This window comes from Halyomorpha halys, unplaced genomic scaffold, assembly GCF_000696795.3.
Source record: "Halyomorpha halys isolate HHAL.00 unplaced genomic scaffold, Hhal_1.1 Scaffold643.1, whole genome shotgun sequence".
Lineage (NCBI taxonomy): Eukaryota > Metazoa > Arthropoda > Insecta > Hemiptera > Pentatomidae > Halyomorpha > Halyomorpha halys.
The window spans coordinates 581120-584390 of NW_027112666.1; the positions used below are offsets into that span (position 1 = coordinate 581120).

A 3271-nucleotide genomic window follows, 5' to 3' on the forward strand; every position below is an offset into this window, starting at 1 on the left:
TTGCAATAGTCGGAATCTACGAGCAGTTTCTTGTCTTTTTAGTCTTGTATGAGGATTCCATGTCAGTCGTTTGTCGAGATGTAGTCCTAAGTAACGATCTGTTTGACAGGAATAAGTGGGGTATTACTAAAGGATACTGTAGACCAAGAGGTCATGGGTTTACGTCGAAGGGTAAATGTGATTTGGTGGGATTTATTGGAATTTATTTTAATCCTCCAGTTTTAGCACCACTCTTCAAGGGTGACGATGTGGGATTGGAGGATTTAGAATTAAGAATGATTGGTTGTCTTACTTCGAAGTACATCTCATCATTTTTCGTAAAAAACGAAAAAGTCTGATTCCAGACTTGTGCACTAGGAGAAGGGCATTTTATATTTGTTTCGTAAACCCTAGAATACGGCTTTGAGAATTTAGGTGACGTCTAGCATTTACACATATTTATCCCGGTACATTTGGGCTGAAATTCGGTCTCTATTTATTATAACAACAGGACAAGTAAACACCGGCAAAAATACAAAGGCTGGCCAAAATGTAAGTGGGAGGATTGTGATAAGGCTGATGCTTAAGGGTTGTTTTTTCGGCATCGAACCTTAGGGTTCACTAAACTTTTTATTATTTCTTTATTAAACTAAGCAACATCTTTATTAATATACAATATATTGTTTTTAGAAATATATTTAATTTGATATAATTTTAACATTGAAAAAAATTCCTTATTTAATAACAGAGTAAACATCGAATACAATAAACAACGAATAAAAAATATGGTTAAACTAAAACAGTCTAATAAAAACTTAAATACATGTGATTTAATGTAAAATAATTTCGAAGACAAGCATAAATTAAAATAACTGACTTAATTTAAAACATAAATAAAAATTGAATAATTTCAAAAAACATAATTTAAATATAACCATAAAATTTTAAAACGCTTAAGAACATAAGAAACAAATAATTAATTTAAAATATTTTTATCGCAGAAAAAAACATTACAAAGTAATTAAAAATCAAATTCTAATTCTAGTTTTTTTTTGTTTTTTTTTATGTATAATAATTTAAAAAACATGTCAAAGTCAACAGCGTTTGCTGTCCTTTGAATTTTGTTTGTTTATTTTCTAGCCAGAACAAACCAACAATAAGAACTGGGGGTTCAACGTCGACTAAATTTTTTTGTGCTCTGTTTAAGGTTTAGTGCAATATTGAATTGAGTTTGTGGTAGATAAGCGCTTTTTAGGGGGTCTCAATTTTTTTATATTCTCCTCCACCATTTTGTTAACATTTTTAGACCATTTCGAAATTTTCAATTTTTTAATTTAACGCTTTATCATTTTAGTAAATCATACATTAATGAATGAATTAAATTACTTTTCATTAGTTTTTTTAGACATAGATTAGAGGTAATACGGCAGTAATGACTGACGGAGATCTTCTACTCATGATATTTTTTAATTTGAAAATTAAACTCAACTTGAGTTATGAATTCTCAGTAGTATGATTGGGTAGTAAAATAGCTAGGCCTAAATTGATTATTTAGTGATATTATTTTGAAATGCTCAAAACTTAATACAAAGTTGATGTAAGTCTGTAAAGAACTAGTTTTTGAAATAAATACAATTAAAATAAAAATATATAGTTATTTAGCGGAACGAAAATGTCTATGATAATATGTTAGATGTAAAAAACGAAATTCTACAGTATTATTGTATTTTTAAAAGTTGAAAATTACGTCATGAAATAATAATTAACTGAAATATACAAACGAATTTTATTCAAAGGGATATTTAAGTTATGCTATAAAACGAGAAATATTAAATTTACAAGGCCATTAGCGCGCGGTTCAATGCGGTAAATTTTTGTTGTTTCTCAGTTGCGAAGTTAATTAGTTTGTTTTTTTTTATTTCAGAAGCATAAAATTATGAATTCACGAAAATTATCACGTTTTCTGCTTTTTTAAAGGATACAAAACGTTTCCGCTCGTTTTACGGAAATGTGCCTGTTAGTCTTCAAAAATAAAGTATTGGATAATATAATATGTGATCCGAAAAGATATAAATCTCTTAAGAATTTAGAAGACTTAACACCACAGCATGAAATAATAATTAATGACTGGATTCGACGAACAAATTTTATTCATAGGTGAATCTAGTATCTTAAAACAAAATTCAAAAAGACATTAAAGAGCAATAAAATTTTGTATTTCTCATGTGCGTAATAACTTAATGTGATTTTCTTTCCGGAAAAATTAAAGTTTGAATTTACGTATTAATGCTAATTTCTTAATTAGAAATGAACAGACTAGTAAACATCGTAAAGGCTGGGAGGATTATGTTAGGCTAACGTTTAAGAGTTGGGTTGTTTTTTCGGCACCGAATCTTAGGTTTCACTTAACCTTTTATTATTTATTTATTAAAATAAACAACATCTTTCTTAATATACAATATATTGTTTTTAGAAATATATTTAATTTGATATAATTTTGTTTCAGTTATGTCTGGTGACGCTGATCAGATCATCCAAAACTATTTCAACGGTACAACAGGTAAATAAATTTATTTTTTCATTTATTTTTATTAAAGCTAGAGTTTATAAATTTTTTTTTGTGATTTATATATTAATAATTGTTAGGGTCTGTATTGATTTTTTATTAGTTTATTTTTTAAATCAAAAAGTTTCTACCATCTAGTAATCCTCATTGGTTCTTATTATTTCACAAATTAAATTATCGGTAACGAATTGCACATGCCTATGGATTATTTAAATTTGAGTAGATGATTTCTATCCTTCCATTACAAGCTTCATACACGTGCATACTTCATGAAAAAAATTATGTAAAAAATTGAATAAAAATATAATTATAAAATAAAATAATAATAGTATAGTAATCTATTTAAGTATAATTCGTAATAGTTAGTATTAATAGTAAAGTAAGTAAAAGTTATAATATAATTATAAAATAGAATAATGATATAATTTTATTAAAAATATTAATTATATTGTTAATATGTTAATCCTAAGATGTTCATGGCACATATAACTGTCATGAAGCTCTGAAAATTAGTTACTTCATAAAATTCTGTACTTTCGAAATAATTAGGAGTCAAATTTACTTGTTTAATTTTTATAGTTTGCGGCTTTAGCGCACTTGCTCAGCCTCCACTGGCCCATTACCAGTGATGCGGCGAGAGGGATGCGTTGGGATCTCTTGAACTCTGCTCTACCCCTCACACGTGGGGGATAGAGTGGGGTCAGGGATCCTCAGGTCGATTCTGTA

At 27.9% G+C, this 3271-nt stretch overlaps 1 protein-coding gene across 4 annotated transcripts in view; it reads left to right on the plus strand.

Annotated features, from left to right (window-relative positions):
• The window catches only part of LOC106689817 (uncharacterized), a 353286-nt gene that overhangs the window by 290877 nt on the left and 59138 nt on the right, over positions 1 to 3271 (plus strand). For 3 of the 4 annotated variants that reach the window (XM_067050474.1, XM_067050475.1, XM_067050476.1), the window contains one exon: positions 2484 to 2539. In XM_067050474.1, coding sequence (XP_066906575.1) covers positions 2484 to 2539 — 56 coding nt within the window. The remainder of the gene's footprint in view (positions 1 to 2483; positions 2540 to 3271) is intronic. The other variant, XR_010844257.1, reaches the window with a different exon arrangement.